The following is a 21,649-nucleotide window of genomic DNA, read 5'->3' on the forward strand; positions in this document are numbered from 1 at the left end:
GTAGTATTGAATTTACTCCACAAACAGGGAAAAACCAAATCGCCCGACCTATGCATGTTTGTTTGGTTATTTCTTCGTCAATGCTGCTAGATCAATATGATAATCACACACCCAGAAATCGGTGTTAGTCAGCTGGAAGGGTTTATAGCATTTGCCTAAGTTAATTATGTTTCTCTGAGAACATTTACCCGATCACATTACTTATAAACCCGCCCAAATATCCCGCCATGCTAACATAATCGATATAATATCTCCCGACTTAAAGGCTAGTGAAAACTAATGGTGGCCAGGATATAAAAGTGGTAAGAGCCTTTGCGTTTGTCTATAGAAGACAGAAAAAAACTAATTTTCGTCTTTTAAATAGGCTTAGATTTGGGAGTTAGGAAGCTTATGTCTTTAATTTTAATTACTATCCTCTTAGAAACAGAATTAACTTAAGAAGTTTCTTTTCCTGATCGCTTTATCATGAACATAGGTAACAATCCTTTAAACAATTAAACAACATCGACTTGACTGGACTATGTCTGTACTGACAAAACAAACCAACATTTTTCCGTTTCTTGCAGGAAAGTTGTGTCTTGGGGTGATGAAGAGAGTGGTTCTTAGTAACATCGTTTGAATCAGAATCCAAAAAGCATTTTGGTGTTACATTCTTCTTTAGACTGGAATTGATCACCACTGATTTTCAGTAGATTGTATAAACTTCACTTTGGGCAGTACTGGACGATGAGAATTAACAGAAATGAGGCCCTTCTAAGTCATGGGTTATTGTAAATGTCTGACCATTTATGCAGCTTAGCAGTGATTAATCCATTTTAGCATTCTGATACGATTGGTATTATAAATGTTTATGTTCTTGCACATGCAATTGTTCTTTGCATTTCACTTAAATCTTCACAATCCCTGTGCAAATGTTTTGTATTAGTTCAGTAGCCAAACAAGGAATGTTTTCTTCTAAATTTTGCGACATGAGGATCATATAAAATTTTCTTTCAAGGTGACCGCATGACTCGATCAATAGCTTGGTGCTTGTATTTTGACTCTGCACATGGTATGCACTTGTGCTTGTCATTTTTTATATTGGTATATTTCTCTTTTGGAGCCATCGAGAAGAAATCTAACAAAAATGTCTCCTGGGTGTTTGTCAGTCCATGCGACTAAACAGTCCCCTTTGATGTATAGGTGAACCCTATCAGGCTGATAACAGTACATACAAATATCGGTGACAAAGTAAAATACAAAATCTGGGTTCATTTTGTAACGTTGATCGTAATTGTGCTATCGCATTTATATCACTTATTATCCTTGGCTTCTTCATTGACATGATTGTTTGTCCAACTATTCCATGGCGAATGCAGAGAAAGGGCTTTTCAACTTTTTTTTTAGGAAAACATGTAATGGATCTGTGAAATAAATATCCCTACATGGCAACTATATGGTCATGCTGTACGTACCGCTTTTCGAATTTGCTCTGACAAGTTTTTCAGCAAAATGATATGATCGTCCCAAGTAGCTGTCGTTAAGAGTAACTCATCCATGAAGTTTGAAACTCCAGTCCCCCTTAACGTTTCAAGTAATTTTCGCATCATACGTTTGAAGACGATTGGCGCATTCTGGACCCCGAATGGTATGACTATCCATTGGTAGGTCCCATCTGTCGTTGCGATGGCAAGTTTTGCTCTGTCTTCATTTCGAACTGGAATTTGCCAATTTCGAAAAATACTTCGATTTGGTCACCCTGGCAAATATGGACTCAGTATAAACTAACAGTTCTACCTGGAATTCTGTGATCCTTGATCGATGGAAAATACGTGTCTACCGTTTTTCTTCTGCACCAAAACAACAGGAGAGCTATACGCCAATTCAGTTGGTTCTATAACTCCTAAGCCTACCATAGCTTGAATTTCATTTCAGACAGATTCTAATGGTTCATAGGGATGCAGATATTGTTTCAAATTCTCTGTCTTCTCATCCAGTAACTTCAGGGTGAACTCCTCCAACTCCGTCTTTGCGAGATTTTTCTGTCAAGACGCTTGAGCTTCAGTGTTCTTGGAGTAACGAATCAACATTCTTACCTTCCTCTAAAGTTAACGTCCCGTCGATGGCAACTTCGACATAGGTTTCTTCCCTCGTCAAGGCCAACTAGGCAGCACTTCCGCCTCTCCTCCGATGTCGTCAGGTTCTTCAATCACAACTGTAGCAACCACGAACTCTGTGGGTGTGTCTCTTTCAAGGTAACACTTCAGGAGATTACATCTTCTCTTTGTCTCCTACCCGGTTACGGTAGTTGTGCCCACCATTTTTCTCCGTTACCACGAATGGTTCCCTCCATGAGACTTGAAGGTTGTTGTGCTCTCATGGCAGCAACAACAACACCCTGTCAGCCACATCGAAGTGACATTCCTTCGTTCTCTTATCGTAATATTTGGCTTGACGTCCCTTGCGTCGTGGAGATTATCCTTAGCCAATTTAGAAACCTCTTCGAGCTTATTGCAGAGATCTACATCATATCGGTATGTTGTTCGCACTTCCTCGGATGCTTGCTCATCCGACCATAACTGATTTAATAGAGCCATGGGTCCTCATACTATCCTCCCATAGACTAATTCGAAAGTCGAAAAATCAAAACTAGCCTTTGGAATTTCTCAATATGCAAAAAGTATCACGAGAAGGTATCGATACCAATCCCTTAGGAAACCGTCACAGAGCTTCTTCAGATCTTGTTTCAATGTTAAATAATTCAAACGCTCCACCAAACCGTTGAACTGCGCGTGATACGGGGTACTTATCAGGTGTCTAATTGACAGTTATCTGTTCTCCACTTCAATCTACTGGCTCACAGACTGCGTCCCGATGTCAGTTAGTATCTCCTCAAGGACACCAACTCTCGACCAAATTCCTAACAAGGCCTCAGCTACCATGACTGAGTCAATGTTTTTCATTTCGACGGCCTTCATGATGCGGGTGGAGAAATCGAGTATCCTTAGTATATAACAAATACCGCTTTCTGCTGCCAGCTTTATCGGAACTACTAGATCCATTGCCACCCCCGAGAAATTTTCCTCAATCAGTGGTGTGGTTCGTAGTGACACTAGGCGATGAGAGGTCTTAGGTGCAACCCACTGACACTTGTCACATGACAATGAAAACATCAGAACATCCCCATACACACATGGACAGTAGAATTCCATCACTAACCCTCATGTACCTTCCTAAGCACTTCTACTTGCTTTTCTATGGGCACAAGAACTAATTGAAGCCTACCGGGTCCTTTCCTGGTGTACCGGTACAAAAGTATGCGTTTCGTCGCAAAGTTCACCTCATTGTCTGACAATTTCCATATAGACCCATCTTTTGCGTACCTAAGTACCTGAATAAATTGTTTAGGGGAGAAAAATCTTCATCTTGATGTGTTCACAACTCGCCAGTTAGCAAATTGTCAATGGGCGAAACCTTAGGTCTGATGGGCTTTGACCCTGGTCTTTGTTTCATAGCCTACGTCTCAATGGACCCCACGTGTACAGGTGTAAACGTCATATGGTTTGGCTGTAACAACACATACCTGTACCATAACATTAAGTCATGAGACAGTCCCAAAAACGTGTTGCTTGAATTTTTCCTTTTACATACGGCAAATCAAGATGAATGTTAACGACCGGGAACTAAACTTTCTTCCGGTTAGCAAACTGGACTTCAACCGTCTCGCCTGTCTAATGTCCAGGTTTGACTATATACTATTTCCCAAGGCCGGATAACTACAGCCATTATCAAACAGCACGGATGCCATCTCACCATTAACTGTAGCTACAGCTGTGTTAGTCAACTCCACTGTCTTCTGTTTCATAACAGTATTCGGAGTTACCGAATCAATCGTTGTTGGACGATACTTCCTACAATCTTTAACGACTTGACCTGGTCTGCTGCAGCCCTAACACAACAGCTCACCTTTCCTCTTCTTGGTATCCTTCTCTGCCCCGAGTCTTCCCCGACCCATGGAAATGTTCTCGGCTGAGATTGCTGCCCCCCCCCCCAGCCTCCCACCCTAATGACCATTCCGTCTCTGGGTACCACCTCAGTGGTCTTTTTTGCTTGCCAAGTGGTTGGAAAGCAAATGTGCAGTGTTTATTGCGCTTGGCGATCATGCTTATATAATCCAAGTTTGAGAATTCACACTCCGCTAAGAACACTATTAAGTCCTTTCTGTATGTACCTAAGACGTGATCTTTCAAAATTTCCTCGCGTATGCCTTCATATGGGAGCGTGGTACCAGTAATTTTCATCCATTTATCAAACATTACTCGTATGCAGCTATGGAATTACGCATGAGTTTTAGTAGCTCACTGCGACGAATCCCTGAATTATTTCTGAAATGTTTCCTGCGACAATTCTTAGTGCCGTAGTAACGTCTTCTTGAGAGCGTCATAGTCGTATACCTCGTTCAGTGTCATATTATGGTAGATGTCTTTCGAGACTCCCTGTAAGAATGCCAAAACATTGATAGCCCATTGGTCTTTGGGTAGCTGATGTACCAGTCCCAACTTTTCGAACTGCGTCATAACCTAGGAAAGGATTTCTTCATTGTTGTTAAAAATCTCCATGGAGATCTTTATTGTCATCTGTTTCAGATCACATACTTGTGAGTCCTGAACGTCCATTCATATCTTCACCCGTTCTCTACTCTGTTTCGATCCTCAGCCTCTCCATTGCTAACATATGTTCGCGTTCTGTCGATTTTTCTTTGGCCTGTAATCTGGCTAGTTTGAACTCTCGTTCGTGCTCAGCTACCTGTTTGTTTTTTCTCTCATTCCGAGGCTAGTTGCTCCTTGTGTAATCGAACACTCGTCCTTACCAATCCACTTACATTCTCTAACTAATTGACTGTCGCCATCCAGCTCTTCTTGTAGGGTGACTCAAGAATTACGTTCTCTACCTACACTAAAGTTTTACGAAAATAGCCCCACACGTATTTATACTACTTCTAGTATGGCACTTCTAGTATGGCCCTACTCAATTAAGCAAGACTATTCTTTGCACCAACAATCAAGAAACAGATAGAACACAGCTGAAATGTCTCCCCGAATTCAGCGTAACGCTTAAACTCTAAATAAGGCGTACATACTACTGCGGAATTGGCCTAAACATCTCTTCTTCCAAGATAGTACAAAGATAATACTTTAATTTCACTTCAAAAATTTAGAATACAAACTGAACAGTAATGAGCGTGCTTCTAACTCTTACACTATTTTCATCACAATATGAGCAGAAATAACAACACATTGCGTGCACAGAATATACAATAAATGAGCAGACAATGATTCGATTCACTCTGATTACTGTTTCTGGTCACGTACTATTGAAATTATCAATAATTAGATACTTATGCTATTCTACATTTGCTCAGACTCTTTAATCAAATATAATGTTCTGATACCTAGATGACCACCCATTTTTGTGGGCAGGAAGTGGTGGCGTGATTGATTGGCAATTGCACCTCCCTACAAGATGTCCGCTTTATTTATTGTTATCTAGAGGGTGATCGCCCATGGTGTTGTTTCCCGGATCAAGTAAATAATTATTTATATAAAGTGTGAAACTTATATATATGGAATAATTGGAGATATGATCAGATATATAAAACAGAATGACACGAGCCCTTGTACATGAATGTAAACAATCAGTCAATTACATAACTGATAATACTTTATATTAGGAAGACACTTTTCTCCTTTCAAATAAATCATTCACCGAATTTCAAACACAAATATACTTATAAAAATAACCGATCTGTTTTAAATGATATAATCGGTTCATCATAGGATCGAGTGAACCATGTAAGTCATTGTCTTGCACAACTTCAAAACCTGCTTATTTCTGGTTCACTCCAACTTCACTCTGGCTGTTCTTCTTAGTCCTGTTGCTTTTTCTTCTCCAAAGTCTCTATTATCTTGCCTCTTTCGTCCCTCAAATCTTGTTTGGGTAGGTCGATACGTAAGTATGTAGATACAATAAACAGAAGCAACCTGAATCTTCTGCAAGACATCCTCCTGGGAATAAATCATTACAACCCTCTTGTTATGTCGGATATCATCGTATCGGAATTAAAACAGTTACCAGAGGCTATCTAGTCAAGCTAAGCATGGCAGACCATAAACAACGCAAGTTTCTTAAGATTAATGTACTTCAAAATAGTTATTTCATCACTGACTCACATTAACATGAAACGAGACATACGAGTTACGTTCGTGTCTCAATTACACAAATGAATAAACGAAATTGATAACATGGTTTAACTACACATTTTTCAGCCAATTCACACATTCAAGACTTTCACATACATTAAATCTCAGTTCATGGCTAAACAACGTTGATTTCAGTCAATACGCACTCAAGTCTTTATCATACGTGAAGTTAATGTAATGTATGAAATTATTAGAACACCTGATTCATATAACAATAAAGATATCAAATTCAAACAATTCGTCAAAGTTGTTTAAAAATCATTGTACGAATTCAAATAGATGAACTCAAACAAAGTTATACTCATATCAAGAAAACTGATATACGGATTGAAGCAAATAGATGCAAGCAAATTATGATATTGGTATCAAGTATTTACATGAAATTGGCGCAAATACCATGTGCCTTCAAGCTTTGCTTGCGTCTACTGCCTAAATTGTGTCCGTTGACCTTACAGACATCCGGCCCATCGGATAAATGTTTTACAATTTTTTTTCTTCTAAATTCAATCTTGGAGTCTCCCATATTTTTTCATCATGCAGGAAAACCTAGACTGACTAACTTTTGTGATGGTGCTTATTAAAACCAAGAAATTTCATGTGGGAAACACGCCCATTATTTAGCGTAACCAATCAGGATTAACTATTTTTACCGCCTTTAATAACTAAGAGGCAAAAATTACAGTCAGCCTGATTTCTAGATTTACAAATAACTGATTCTGGACAATCTCAACTCTGACATTTACGATACAAGGATCAAAGTTAACCTTTTCCTTTCAGTCTGTCTGACTGTAACATGAATAACGACTTAATTAAGAATCACTTTCTCTTATGACACGGATATTAAAAATTATGATAGAATAGCGATTTAGCAAGCACCTGTTCCCATAAATCTACTTAATTGTTCTTATGTCCAAATGAATGTGCTCTCTATAGATCAACAGAAATAGCGTGGGAGTATAAACAAAAATCCTACTGTTTTCGTTGGATTGAAGTTTGTTTGCTTATATTGTAATCAAATTGTGGTGAAATTATAGTAAGGTCTGTGATTGCAGATGGTCAGTATGGAGTGCATTTGAATTGTAATAATAAAAACGGATGTTGCATTCTAGGGTGTGTTTTTGGATAGTAATAAAAGCATACAATTTGTGGTGTGGAGCAATGCTACTGGACATCCAGGCCGTGGATTGATTATAAAGATGCTTGCTGGATTGTAGATGACAATATTAACATTGCATGTGTACTTGTTTTTAGAATGACCCATCTGACCTCAAGTTCCAAGGCTGTCTAACGACAAGATCAATTCAATATCAGGTCAGATTCCATGTCCCTAGAATGTCCCATCTGATCCATAATTTCCTGGACAACATAAATATTAAATTAAGTTGCCTTGTCAAATGAGTGATCCATCGGACCTAAAACTTCTGGGCAATATAAATCTTATTTTAATTTCACCTCGTCTCGAGACACCCATATATGTAAACTTGTAGACAATAATAACATAAGATTTCCCATTGTCACCAATTCAATCCGAAATATCCTATTGCTTTAAATATTAATTTTTCAATTACTCCTGACATCTCCATTCCACTGAAATATCTGAAAAAATTAAGCCATAATTTGAAGTTTTACAAATTGTGAGAAAAAAAATAATGTATATTACTCCTTGACTTAATGAATGGAATTGTTGACTTCTTTGTTTTAATAAATATATATGTAATTATTACAGGTGTATATATGCATTGAAAATACATGTAATTATTACATGTGTGTATATATATATATATACATATATATATATATATATATATATATATATATATATATATATATATATATATATATATATATATATATATATATATATATATATATATATATATATATATATATATATATAATATTGTCTAGTCTGTAAATGTAGCACGTTGTGGTGGAATTTTTCTGACTGATATTCTTGAAACATATTCATCGATATCATTAGTGCTAAATTTGGTCAAAAAGAGTGCTAATTAAAGCTTGTACGTATATTACAGTGGTGGAATTAAGATCGATGTGACAGGTACACAGCTGAACACGATTCAGGAGCCCAAAATGGTTTTCTGGTATGGTGACACAAAAAATGAAGTGGTAAGTTATATTAATGAACAAATCAAGAGTATAAATGGTGACACCGATCCATTGAAAATAAACAGTTTTTAGCTTTACTGGTTCTAGACCAGAGGAGATTATGGGATGATATGGGATGATATGTTGTCTATTTTCCGTCATGTCCCACGCTAACATCTGTCACATGTTTGTCATCAATACATCTATTGGTACTCCTCCTAAATGGAAATTCGTATCATCGTGAGCTTTTCACCAGAAGATTTATTGTACTATCTAGTTTGTCATGAATGACATAGTGCCATTATGATATAGTATGGTCTACATGATAGCCATGTTTAAAATATTTTATCACAATTGATCATAGAGATGGATGCTACGAAAAATAATTTTGTACCGCGGTATACCGCAAAATGTCGGAGCATACTGCGATACGTACCACAATATGCCACAATTATATTAGGACCAAACAACTCAATGTTCTAGGGCCTTGCCATGACTCGTTTTTGTTTAATTTCCATTAGTCAAAATCTGGAAAAAAATATCTTGCTCTGATTTATAGCAAATAACCATCATGTTATATCCATTATACTGTAGCAAACTAGCAACATGTTACTTCCATTATATAAGGTTGGATGCAAATAGTAATTATCTTGAAATAAATAAAAAGAAAATGTTTCGGTTCAAAAGAAAATTACAAGCCCAATCCACTTTGATAATTAAATGGTGATTACCTTGTAGTCGATCAATTTGGCATATGTATACTAATTGTCACAATGTTGCAATCTTAACTAAAGTTTGGTGATTAATCTTACACTATACATTATACTGTGAAAGACATCATGCCCACATAGTACTTTCTACTGATAAAAATAATACATTTGGCCTACAGTTTTAGTTATATAAATTTGAGAAACTTTGAGTGGGATGTCAAAACCATGGAAAGATATTTTTCAGGGCGAGGCAGAAAACAATATACACAATTACTCAATAAGAAAGCAAATATTTAGTGTACTTGAGAAATACCACGTGTTTCATGCTTTCGTTCTTCCGGTTTCCATAATATTTCTGAACGTTTGATTTGACTCAAAATTGTTTTCATAACATTCCATTTGGTCACAGTAGGGAAGTCTATCGCCGGCAAAAATATGAAATTAAAACAAAACAACAAACTTTAAAATAGCCCAGTAAGAGCTGATGTGATGCAGGCATGCGTATAAACAATACTAAAGCTGGGACAATACAATCAATACTCAAATGGAACAAATGGGCACTAACATTGACATAAGCAAACTCCCAATTTAGTAAATGTGATTTAAAACAATAAATCATTGCTCAGGTAAAGCAAGTGATACAGAAAAAAGTGAAGAAAGAAACTAACAAAAGAAGAAGCAAAACCCAAATGAAACAAGAAAATGTTAAATGATATAATGGTATCTTAAAAACAAAGATCAATGCAAAAAAACAACAACAATAAAAACATAGAGATGCAGACACATAAAACACCCTTGCAAAAGTACTATTGGCAACTAAACGAATCATAATAGTCAAATGATCAAGTTTGTGAACGAACAGAGACCCCCCCCCCCACCGCATTATAAGGGAAAATAAATTTACTGAGCTAATGAGAGCATAGCGATTGAACATCAGTTGAGACAAAATTACGTAACTAAGGACGTAATGCAGTTAAAAAAGCCGCTGATTTCTTCCCAGAAGCCAAAATAGCTGCACAGGTGTATCAAGGCCATAGCCCACTTCTATGACCCCAGTGTCATTGATCTCAGCTAAAGATTGACCCTCCAATTGACCAGGGCAAATTCATTACGCACATACACTTATTTCAAAGGTATTGTAGAGCATGTATGTCTTTGAAGTGTTTATTTTCATTGTCTAATTAATTCGAAATAATTCATTAGAGTCTCAAGAAATACTGAATCATGCAATTTTGTGTGAGATATATATATATATATATATATATATATATACAGAGAGAGAGAGAGAGAGAGAGAGAAAGAGAAAGAGAGAGTGAGAGAGAGAAACCGAGAGAGGAAGAATGTTATATTTTCTGTTACTGGATTATGGTTTTGCTCTGCATTCTAGCCATAAAGATGTTCCCTTACGTGAAAAATTAAAATCCCATTGTTTGGTGAACATACAACACTTTAAGTCATGGTTGTTAAAGGGTCATAAATGTAATTATATTTTTATTATTTACCATTAAGTTGTGACAGATACAACCTTGTTGGATAAAATATATACTTATGTATGTCATAAATACTCAAAACACTTTATTAATATAATTGAAATCGTGAGATAATTCCTTGGGATTATAAATCCATTCTGTATCGACAGAAACTACAGACATACCGGTACAGCGAAAAATATACTTTGGTATGTGCCACCGGAATAATATATCGCAGTAAACCGGTATAAGGGGAATACCATGCAAATATAATTCATTGTCATATCTTCATGGGAGTTTCACTAACTGACTTCTTACACAATATATTTGGTCATAAATGAAAATTGTGCCAATATGATATCTAATATGGTCACAACATACTTACTAATTTTGAAAATATTATTACCGAGAACATCAGATATGTTTTCAGCACTCAGCAGTTTAAAAGGACAAATGGTCGCATGTTCGAATCTTCAATTCCTGGAACGTCTTTTCAGACAGCAAAAGAACACTCTCTTCGAGAGAATAATGCAATACAAATTATTAAATTTATTCTTTGTCATTTAGGTTTTTACAATTTTCCGACATAGTCATTAACCATGAAAATGTATGGGATACATGAAACAAGCAGCTCACATTTAAAGACTATGTACAAGTGATACTGTTCAATTGCTATGGTGACAGTTTGAATATGCGAACAAATTTCGGAACTTCGTGCTACTTGCCTACAATATATTCATTTCATTATTTTCTATTTTATTTTTTAAAGTCAAACTGATTTGTATAGTTAATTTTAATACATTTTCTAATGCCTGCTTTTGTAAACAGCAATACAATGGTATACGTTTCTAGCAGTAACTGTATCGTCCTTAGTATCAAGATTGTGTATTGCAGTTTCTTAAATTCACATAACTCACATAATAAATTGTAGAGGGGGGGGTCGGCTTCTGCATTTTTAAATTGCTGCAAATTATGGATTTGTGACAATGCACATGTTTAATTTGTACAAATGTTAGAAGTGCTGTGACATGAGCTGGTTTTGTTCATAATGTGGTAAACTTGGTTTTGTAGAAATTGGATAAAACCAGACACTTGATATAATGAAGCACATGTCAGTGACATTTTCTATGTTGTATAGTGTATCTGACCTTGCGTATAATGCATTTCAGACCAATGAATTTTGTGAGTCCCTTGAGTTTAGTGATATAAACGAAATCCGAGGACAAATTGATTCCATATATGTTAAAGCATATATAGCTTCATAAGTAAAATACAAGAGTTACATGAACCTTTTTTCTTTGTTTCACAGGAATGTGAGGTTGCAAATGAAACACTGATGCATTGCTATTCTCCGCAAGTGAAGTCCCTTAACAGCGATTGCAGCAACAGCTCAGCCATGAAGGAAATGTACAGCTATGGATTTATTCTGGACAATGTCAAAGACGTTTTAAATCTAACAAAGAAAGATGGATTTGGAACCTTCAGTATCGTATCTGACCCAATTATCCAGCCACTCACAAGAAATTCAGACAAAAACTTACAATATGAACCAAATAGTGTCTTGATAATCAATGTAAGTATGTTTTGGTTTTATGCCTCACCTCAAATGTTGTAGGGATATATAGTTTTACCTTTGTCTGTCCATCCATGTTGTATGTAATAATTTTAAAGCTTGCTTTTCTCAGGCAGGGTCATTTGTGTCCCATATCTATATATATTTTTCTTATTAACCTCAAAGACATTTACAAACGAAATATTCTTCAGTCATCTGTTCATCATGTACAAACGTTCAAACCTTTGCTTATTGGATTTTCATTGATAATATTTATCAGGTTGTCTATTTGGTGTTGGAAATATTCATGTGATTATCTGTACAATGTTATTTGGTAATATTTTATATTTTAAATTTAGAAAAAAAAGAAGTATTTACTTCTAAGATTGGTCATTGGTTTGTGCTATGTCTTCATATGGCAAATTAATAAGTTTATTTGCATTCCAAAACGATATTAATTTTCTTTATTTGGTATCCGAAAACAAAACAACGGAGAACAATATTTAGTAAAGCAACAAACCTGGCACTAACAATAATATGCTAGCATTGAAGTAAACAATGCAAGTTTCTTATCTTTGAATGCACATTAATAAACGAAAAGCATGGCTTCTGTGGTTGTTTTAATTTTGTACATTTCAATCAGCTAGAAATATACCACCCTAAAGATATGATCGTATCTGCTTGATTCACCACTATAGTATTCCACCATCAGCTTTCGTAATATAACACTGGTCAACAGTGAAATCATTACTGACTTGAAAAGGCCCTAATCTGTAGTATTTTGGTGTGCCGAACACGAATATAACCGTGAAAAATTTGTATTGGCTCTCGTTTTGAAGATATTCATATACCTCATTTTCTATGTTTCACTGTGTAAATTTCTCCAGTAGGACTGCAGCAACATCAGGAATAATGATGTAACATTGCATAATACCATCATGCTCACATCATCCACAGTTGATTGCATCATTTTCTGATGCAATGCAATACTAATGCCATGCGGCTGCTGAAGTAAGTTGACGTCAGCAGTGTACTATACATGTGTAGGCCTATTATACTAATGCCAGGCGGCTGCTGAAGCTGACGTAAGCAGTGTACTATATAAAGCCCAATCAGATAGGTTCAGCATTTAAAATATTTTAGACGTTGTGCGAGACAGTTCAAGCTACTGTTACATAAAACTTATTATTTTATCCATTTACGTACAATAAAGAACAGTAATGCCTCGAAAGTGTGTTAATACCGCGGACAATTTTTGCTATATTTGTGGGGAAGTGACATTTGCCAACCAGAAGAAAAGTATCAATTCTCAAGTGAAGAAGGCATATCATCTTTACTTCGGATGCAAGGTTGGTGACCAAGACAAGCCTTGGGCTCCGCATATATGCTGTGCTACATGTACAACACAGCTTTCACAGTGGTTGAATTGCAAAAGGTCATCAATGCCGTTTGCAGTCCCAATGGTGTGGAGAGAGCCAAGCAACCACCTAAATGACTGTTACTTCTGCTTGGTTCCTCCTCTTTCCGGCGGAATAACGAAGCGAAAGAAGTCGAGAATAGTCTACCCAAACATTCCGTCTGCATTGAGACCAGTTCCACATGGTGAGGGACTTCCTATTCCAGAACCTCCAGCAGAATATTCTCTTGATTCATCTGACGAAGACAAAGGTGAGTCGACCTGTTCTTCTCCTGGTCCATCAGCATGCAGTGATCCAGATTTTCACTGTGGTGCATCATCAACCCCACACAGAATAACACAGGAAGAAATAAATGACCTGATTCGTGATTTGGACTTATCAAAGAACAAGGCAGAATTGCTAGGATCAAGACTCCAACAATGGAATCTTCTTGAAGAAGATGTCACAATTACTGCATATCGAAAGCGCCACCAGCAATTGGAGCCTTTCTTCAGAAAGGAAAGTAATCTGATATTCTGTTCCGATATTGAGGGCCTCATGAATGCTTTAAAAATCACTCATGACCCACAAGAATGGAGACTATTTGTGGACTCTTCGAAACTGAGTCTCAAGGCTGTGCTTTTGCACAATGGAAACATTCTTCCATCTATTCCAGTAGCGTATGCTTCCACATGAAAGAGACATACGATAACTTAAGGCAGCTACTGAATTCCATTGAGTATAACAAGTACAGCTGGCACCTCTGTGGTGATTTGAAGGTAGTTGCCCTTTTAATGGGACTGCAGCAAGGATATACAAAATACATGTGTTTCTTATGCGAGTGGGATAGCCGAGCAAGGGAAATGCACTACATGAGGAAGGAATGGACTCACAGGCAGAATGTAGCCATTGGAGAGAAGAATATCCAACACCCAGCTCTGGTTGAGGCTCAGAAAATCTTGCTACCACCCCTTCACATCAAACTAGGTTTGATGAAGAACTTCGTGAAAGCCATTGACCGGACTTTGCCAGCATTCCGATACCTGCATGAAAAATTCCCTCGACTCAGCGAAGCAAAGATTAAAGAGGGAGTTTTTGTGGGTCCTCAGATTCGAGAGCTTTTCAAAGATGACCGGTTCAACAACTTGCTGGAAGGTGACGCGAAACAAGCATGGAATGCTTTTCGCCTAGTTTCTACAAACTTCCTCGGAAATGTTAGGGCAGAAAACTATAAGGAACTAGTAGAAGACATGTTGATGAAGTATAAGAAACTTGGCTGCAATATGTCTCTAAAGATTCACTTCCTTCATTCCCATTTGGATTTCTTTCCTAGCAACTGTAGTATTGTTAGTGATGAACACGGCGAACGTTTTCATCAAGATATCGCAACAATGGAACAAAGATACCAGGGAAAATGGTCCACTACAATGCTGGCTGACTACTGCTGGACACTCCTCAGAGATGCTCCCGAACAGCTGTACAAGAGACAGGCGAAGAAATCTAAGATGTAGTCAATGACTTGATTTTTTATAGGTAGGCTATTACAGTTGACCTTTTACTATTGGAATGCATTTCGTTATGCAAACATTAATTTCTTGCAGATTACAAAAAAACTAGAGCCAATTTTGCAATTTGACTGTCATATTCGTGTTCAGCACATAAAAATTGATAAGAATTGACTAATTTTATTTCAGTAACATGACTTTTGTAAAAATTTGTTGTCCAGTGTAATTAGTGTTCATAAAACTCAACAGTAAAGAAGTGTTCAGATTTATCACCACATATAAAAGAAATGAAGATTTACTTCACACTATTGTATCATATGTCATTGTCTGGTGTCATGGTTTACATTATTTTATGTATTTTATCCAATGAATGTCATTGTCTGATGTCTTGGTTAACGTTATTGTGATTCATAGTATAATATTAATGTCACTGTGAGGTCTCTTGGTTCAAAGCCCAATAATTCTTCCCCATAAATATTACACATCCTTTGTGAAACTATCAAAGTGCATCAGTTCACAACAGTATTATATCCAATGAAATAGTAACTTAAAGACCACGGGTAATTCAGACACTTGGGTCATAGTTTAGTGGGATTTGTATATATGACATATAAATGATCAACCAAATCAATTTTATATTTGAAATTAACACAATTTATTCAATCAAACCTATCTTGAACGTCAACAACAAGTTTCTTGTTTGAATAAACTTCCAGATAATAAACGCAGCAAAATTCAGATGCTCTACAATGCGAATTGCTCTTTGTGATGTTTGTGATTGATTTACCATGTCACTTTGAGCTACAAACCACCAGTATGGTCACAGAAAAACATGCTACTATATAATGCTGGATCAAGTGGCCATGAGATTAGCACTAAATGAAATCAATAGTTAGTCAAACTAAAATAACTTGTGTAAACACAATGACACGAAAATAAATGCAGCCAAGCCAAAGACAGTATCACAAGTCATCGAGCAAGAGTAAAAGCTGAAAAAAGTGTTCCAAGCAAACATAATTGATTTACAACTGTCTAAAAATGAACAACAACTTGACATATTGATGGACAATATTTTGTGAAGGAAAATATATCCGATAAGATACACGATACAAAGTTAACTCAATGACTCCCTCTTGCAACAATCAAATCGTATCTCCATCAAGAATTATTGGAGTAAAGCTGGCAGCTAAGCCGCTATACGTAGAATGATATTATGTCACTGTAGGAAACAGGTGCTCTCCAAAGAGAAGGTAAATTATATTTTACCATTCATATGATGTATCATGTATAAACTGGACACCTTGTCCCCAGACATTCCCGTACCTTAGAGGGAAATGATTTTTAACAATGAGAAGATAAAACCTCTTCGTAAAGAAATCTTAACTTACAACAAAGAAAATATCGGTGTATATAGTATCAGCATACAACATTACTCCAATAATGCCTCTCACCTTTTACAAATGCTTGGATTACGGGCCTCACATGTATACATGATATTTTTTAAAGTTACACAACAAGATATATGTTAATCGTCAAAAGAGAAAATGTATTTTGAATTACTAAGCATTTGTTAACCTTTAAATCTGCGTCAAAACAACTACGATCGCTTGTATGGTTCATTCATTCCCTCTCATATACATCTTTAAATAATGAAGACAAACTAGCTCATTAATAAAACATAAAACGTTTAGTAGATTCCTAGATATGTCTTAGCCCAGTCAGCATAATGCAACAACCTATGCATTGCACACAGCTTCTTCTGATTATAATGAATCAATCATTTTAATTGGAAACTTACTGTATCTTGATTTTGTTTTGGGTGTTTTTCTTTTGAATACGCAATACGTATTTAAATACTAATTCTTGACAATAACAAAGCATCACTGTAAGAAAAAATATAGCTTTACAGGAACATTATACATTTTATTGATAGTCATGATATTAAACATGCTTTTGAATTATAACAGGTTTGTAAGTAACTGATGGAATGTTTGCTCCCACTCTTCTCAGATCATGATACATGTTATTTTGTTCTCCGATTGCATTGCAATATTATGTTAACATTATAGTTGTTTTCAGCAGACCCTTTCACTCCTCTAATCAAGTCGTATGTATATGAGTGTTTAATTCTTGCAACTCCATGGTCGCAAACTAAATAACAGATTAAAGGAAAACCAACAAGTTTTCTAAAACGTGCAACAAGCAATTTAATTATCAATGTTATACATGAAAATGTTTTAGGAATTTGCAGTATTATGAAGTGAATGCAAAATACTCATTATAAAGGTTTAGGAAAGTTCTAAATAAATGAAATGTTCCATATAAGTTTCAAAACCGAAAATATTCCGGTTCTCCGAGAACCGTTACGTTGTCAAGATGGCGTTGTCTAGAATTTATAGTAATTAGAGTAATTTATAACAATTACAGAAACATATTATAGTCCAAATAATGAGCACTTTTTATTTCCACTGGACAGTCTAATCAAGTGTTTCTTCCTCTCGGATACTATATAAGTACACCATAAAACACGTCTGCAAACTTAAAACAGGAACACCAGACGTGAGAATGACTCCCAAATCAGAATGAATCTAATTGCTCCGTTCTCTCCTTATCAATACCATATGTTGCGACTGTATTTAACAAGAGACTCCACATGACAATTAATATGAATATGTATTTCACCTCGCGTATTTCACACTAGACCAAATTAAAAAATATAATACATATAAGAAATTTCTAAGTCCTTTTTGTATGCAAAACTAATATAACTTTATCAATTTATGTCATTGTCAAGCCATCTTTAGAAAATAAATTAGTGCATAACCTCTTTTTATAACTTTGTGCACTTGTGACTGTCATATAAATGTCGAGAATAATTCATTTGATTCCCGGATCAAATTGTGTATGAGGATGTGCTAACGAAATGTTTTATTTTCATAACTATTATTCTATCAGTTGGTGTTAAAGGTCATTTTTCCCATGGTTTTAGCCAGTTTATGATCATTTCTATTTTAGTTTCCAAATTCATCTTTACCGTTTTACCAAAATCCACAGAAAATGTGATGACCAGTGATGTAAATTCAGTCACACAATGTAATTTTAACCTAAGATAAAAAGTTCATGCACTGTACTTTTTGTCTCCTATCCAAGCCGCTCTTGTTATGGCAATATTTCGAGTCAGTTCTGAAACCTTTCCATACAAGTTGGTATTTCTAAGGAGAGGATTCCAAGGATTCCTAAGACATATCAATAATTAAAGTACTATATCTACAATCTGTGACATTACACACTTTGTTTCTTTAGCAAGACAGCTTTTATGTTCATTGCTGCTTACTAGTATAGGCAATATTTATGCACTTAAAAAAGAAGATATAGGGATATTGAATCACCCGTATGCAATGCAACCTCTGGAAACGTTGAAAAACTCTCAAAGGAAACCTTTTGAAAACTGCCAATCAGATATTTTAACACAAATTCCCCAAGTCAAAAATAAAGACTTTAAAACATCATTTGAGATAGCAATTTTGCTACGTTTCATTTCAATCAAATTTTCAAATACCTCTCTTTGGGTAGATATGCCCTCTAATCTAAAAGATGATAAGCCTAAGAATTGTATAGTTTATGTAGGACCTCTAAGAGTATATCTTCTCACTGGTGCTTCTCTTTATTATAGAATGTATTACAATACTATTTAGCCTCCCCTTGATTATCAACTTGATTAGTAATCATTTGATTTTCATCTTTAATAAAATTTGCAAATTTTGTATTTACATGATTTATATTGTCTAGCTGACACAAATATTAGTTCGTTTCTTGTTTTCTTCAACCCATTATACTGGATTTACTGGATCTAATAATACTTCACCGAAGCTTTTTGTGTCTACTTTCAAGCTCTCTTTTTAGACTCCAATATTTCTAAATTATACGGTCCTGTGTATTCATTCACTAAGGACTATAATCGTTGCCAAAGTGCATTGTCTTATTTTAATGTACACGTCTTTGTTATATGAAGCCTACGAAATGGTACTTCCACGAGTTACCACGTAAAGCATTGATTACTAATCAAGTTACTAATCAATAATGAATATATGAATAATAATTTGGGATAGTAAATCTGGATTCGATATATTGTCAATATTTATCCCACAACCATCATGCTGTAATTATAATGTTTTCATGCAAATTTCGATTTCATCAATACATTTTTTATCAACCAGGTACGGGATCCGATGAAGCTTGTTTTAGATGACTCTATATTTCCTTGAATATCTCTTAAATTCTGTCTGTGTGTTCTATAGAGCATGACTACCATTAGTGTTATCAATATTTATATAATTATATGAATTTAAGTGTGGTTCTAGAACCAAGTTGCTGTATCATCATATAGTAATAGATTCTCTTTTATAGTCATGTATGCCCTCACCTATATTATTGTAAACTTGTGTGCAATCAATATTTATTTTACATGTAAACATAATTAAAGAAAGATAATTTCACCAAATTCAATATCTAATGCAGTCAACGTATTAGCAGGATACATTCGTTTATGTCAAAGTTGTTGATGAACAGAACAAAAAATCCTCAAGTGGCATTGAGAGGCAGAGTGTACTAAAGCGCTCACTGTTACGGATCACTGCCGCCTCACCTTCGTATGCGTGTGGTCCAGTCTCGGGCTTGGACAATGTGGATAGGTGAGAAAGCTTGCCAGTAGCTTCTCGTGGGTCGTGGTTCTTTCCGGGCTTTTCCAGGGTTCTTCCTCCACCATTTACACTGGCCATTATGTGTAGCCTATAAGGTGCTGAAACATTGAGTTAAAACCTAAAACAACAATAACAACAACAACAAACTCCTAAAGAGTTTTTGACCCGTAACAATTGGACATACATGCTTAACCCCTTCTATATAAAATTTCATCTTCTCTAAAATAAATAACTTTTAAGCAACGTATACGACCTTGTTTAATTCTAAGATAATTCAAACTATTCTTACATTTAACAAAATCTCCCCAACAGCTGGCAGATTATTTTTATGTTTGAACCGTTCAGTCGTAGTGTAAACAAGAAAAACATCCTCAAACATACAGATATACATGTGTATTAGTTTTGAAATATATATATTTATTTATTTATTTATTTATTTATTTATTTATTTATATTTATACCAATAATTTAATATGCAGACTGATAGTGATTGTAATCTTAGTGTAAACAAGAATAACATCCTCAAACATACAGATATACATGTGTATTAGTTTTGAAAAATATATATTTATATATATTTATACCAATAATTTAATATCCGGACTGATAGTGATTGTAATTTAGCAATATTTCTTAAAGTTTGCAATCGCAATAGCAAGAAGATGTTAGTTCCACTTTAATATACTTAAGTCTAAAAAAATCAATGGAATTACAAAATAAAGAAATTTCATTAAGTATTCCTGTTTGATTAGCGGAGAAACAAGTACCATATATGTCAGCAATATTTCAATCAAATATACTTAAATATTGACAGGCAAACGTTGGTAGGATTTATTCTATTCAGATGAAGAGTTTCGACAAATCATCAATTTCTCTAATTCTGCATTTTTTAACAATTGATGAGTTAAGCGAACATGTTGCCATCAAATATTCATGCTGTTACAATACAATATTTCATTCAATTTAATTATTATTTGGCAATATGTCTTAAAGGTTATAATCGCGATAGAAAATAGATGTTGGTCCCATTGTACTATGCTTAATTCTAAACAAATCAATGGAATTAACAAAAAAAGTAATTTCATTAAATATCCCTGTTTGATTAGAGGAGGATAAAAAGTACCGTATAAGTCGGCAACATTTTGATCAAATAGTCTTAAACATTGACAGGCAAACGCCGGTATGATGTTTTATATTCAGATGAAGAGTTTCGAAAAATCTTCAATTTCTCTAATACTGCATTGTTTTAAACAATTGGTGAGTTTAGCGAACACGTTTCTATCAAATATTCATGGTAATTCGATACAATATTTCACTGAAGTTATGAAAAGAGTTTGTAGTTTGCTTTGTGAGGTCTTCTCTTGTGAATATCTGTCATCCTTTCAACATTTCCCTTTTCCTCAGGACATCACGTTGCTTTATCATTTAAATGAATTTGCAAAGCATCGGTATTGTTATCAAATCTGCCAAGTCCATAGGCTTTGTTTATTTCACTCTCATAAGACCATCCCCGGTTTACTATTCAGTATATTTAGCACATTTATAACACACAGGTATTAGAAAGACATTGAAATGGTCCTTAAGCAGCTTGTTATCGGTCTAAAGTCAATAATGTTCTGTGATATTTTTTTCTATTTCTCCAGGGTTTTAATTCTGGTACTCAAATTCATATTCTCAATTTTAGCCGATTTATTCTCAATTTTCGTAGAGCCGATTCATTCTCACAAACTATGTTTATTTCATCCTTGAGTATTAACATCTTATTCTCTAAATCATCCTGTGTTTCTATATTTATCTATTAGAGTTACGATGTTAGGATTTGTAACAAGCAGACTAATTTTTGCGTCTGTATAACCTCATGCATTGGCTGATGATTTGTACAAGGGTTATAATTATCAGCCACTTACGTTCTTTTCTACTTCTTTTTATCCTTGTGATTCATTCAATATGCCTTTTCGTCGTGACTATATC

The 21,649-nt window shown here is 35.2% G+C and overlaps 1 protein-coding gene across 1 annotated transcript in view; it reads left to right on the forward strand.

The window, feature by feature from the left end:
- Positions 1–21,649, forward strand: part of LOC149803929 (hepatocyte growth factor receptor-like) — a 91,795-nt gene that overhangs the window by 38,303 nt on the left and 31,843 nt on the right. Inside the window, exons 6-7 of the mRNA XM_089954011.1 lie at positions 8,273–8,366; positions 11,834–12,097. Coding sequence (XP_089810137.1) covers positions 8,273–8,366; positions 11,834–12,097 — 358 coding nt within the window. The remainder of the gene's footprint in view (positions 1–8,272; positions 8,367–11,833; positions 12,098–21,649) is intronic.

This window comes from Sinohyriopsis cumingii, chromosome 3 (assembly GCF_028554795.1).
Source record: "Sinohyriopsis cumingii isolate HCF-2022 chromosome 3, ASM2855479v2, whole genome shotgun sequence".
Taxonomy (NCBI): Eukaryota; Metazoa; Mollusca; class Bivalvia; order Unionida; family Unionidae; genus Sinohyriopsis; species Sinohyriopsis cumingii.